The sequence below is a fragment of the Carlito syrichta genome, unplaced genomic scaffold, assembly GCF_000164805.1.
Source record: "Carlito syrichta isolate Samal-C Ts95f unplaced genomic scaffold, Tarsius_syrichta-2.0.1 Scaffold136160, whole genome shotgun sequence".
NCBI lineage: Eukaryota > Metazoa > Chordata > Mammalia > Primates > Tarsiidae > Carlito > Carlito syrichta.
In genome coordinates, this window is record NW_007080256.1 from 1 (window position 1) to 765 (window position 765).

At 65.1% G+C, this 765-nt stretch overlaps 1 protein-coding gene across 1 annotated transcript; it reads right to left on the reverse strand.

Annotated features, from left to right (window-relative positions):
• Window positions 1–5: 5 nt before the first annotated feature.
• On the reverse strand, window positions 6–761 carry LOC110594780 (RUN and SH3 domain-containing protein 1-like; the record flags this gene model as incomplete). The annotated part of the gene is made up of 1 exon (XM_021708398.1): window positions 6–761. A coding segment is annotated over one exon (756 nt), but the record flags the coding sequence as incomplete, so codon positions are not given.
• Window positions 762–765: the final 4 nt, after the last annotated feature.

Consider the following 765-nt stretch of genomic DNA (forward strand, 5'->3'; position numbering starts at 1 on the left):
TCGGTGTCGGGCGAGAAGACGATGAGCCAGTCGCTGCGGTCCTTCTTGGCCTGCGGCACGAGGGGCAGCCCCGGGCCCCGCTTGCGCTTCTGGGCCAGCTCGTGGAAGGACGTGATTGTCCGGTGGGGCGCCGGCTCCTCGCTGACGTCACCCCTCCGTCCCCCACCAGCTTTCCCCGCGTCTGTTTTCGAGCCAGCACCGGCTTTCCGGCCAGAGTCGAGTGTTCCAGGCTCAGTTTTCCAGCTGGAGTTAGTGTTTCCGGTGATTTTCCAGCCAGAGTTATTGTTCTCAGTGATTTTCCATCCAGCTTCGGTTTTTTCTGTGTCAATTTTCCAAAGGGGATTAATTTTCCAACTGGGCTCCGTCTTCCCGGCGCCGATTTTCCCGTCATCCGCCTCTAGGAGCTCAGAGGCAGGGAGATCCTGCTCCCCGCTCTCGTCCTCTTCCTCCAGGCCCGGGGAAGGGAGGTCCTCCGGGCAGGTGGTCAGCGCGTTGCAGTTCGAGTCCAGGCCCGGGCTGCGCGAGGAGGAGGCTTCGGAGCAGGAGTCCGGGGAGCAGCAGAAGCTGTCCGGGGAGCAGCTGCCAGGGCCTGCGGACGCCAGCGGGGAGCCCTGCTCCAGGGGGATGATGCCGGGCTGGGGGGGGGCATCCCCGTCGCCAGGGAGTTCCCGCGAGTAGACGGAGACAGGGGACTCGTCGGGGCTGAGATCCGAGCAGGAGCTGAGAGAGGAGGAGCAGCCCGGGTCCGAGGGAGAGGCAGCCCCA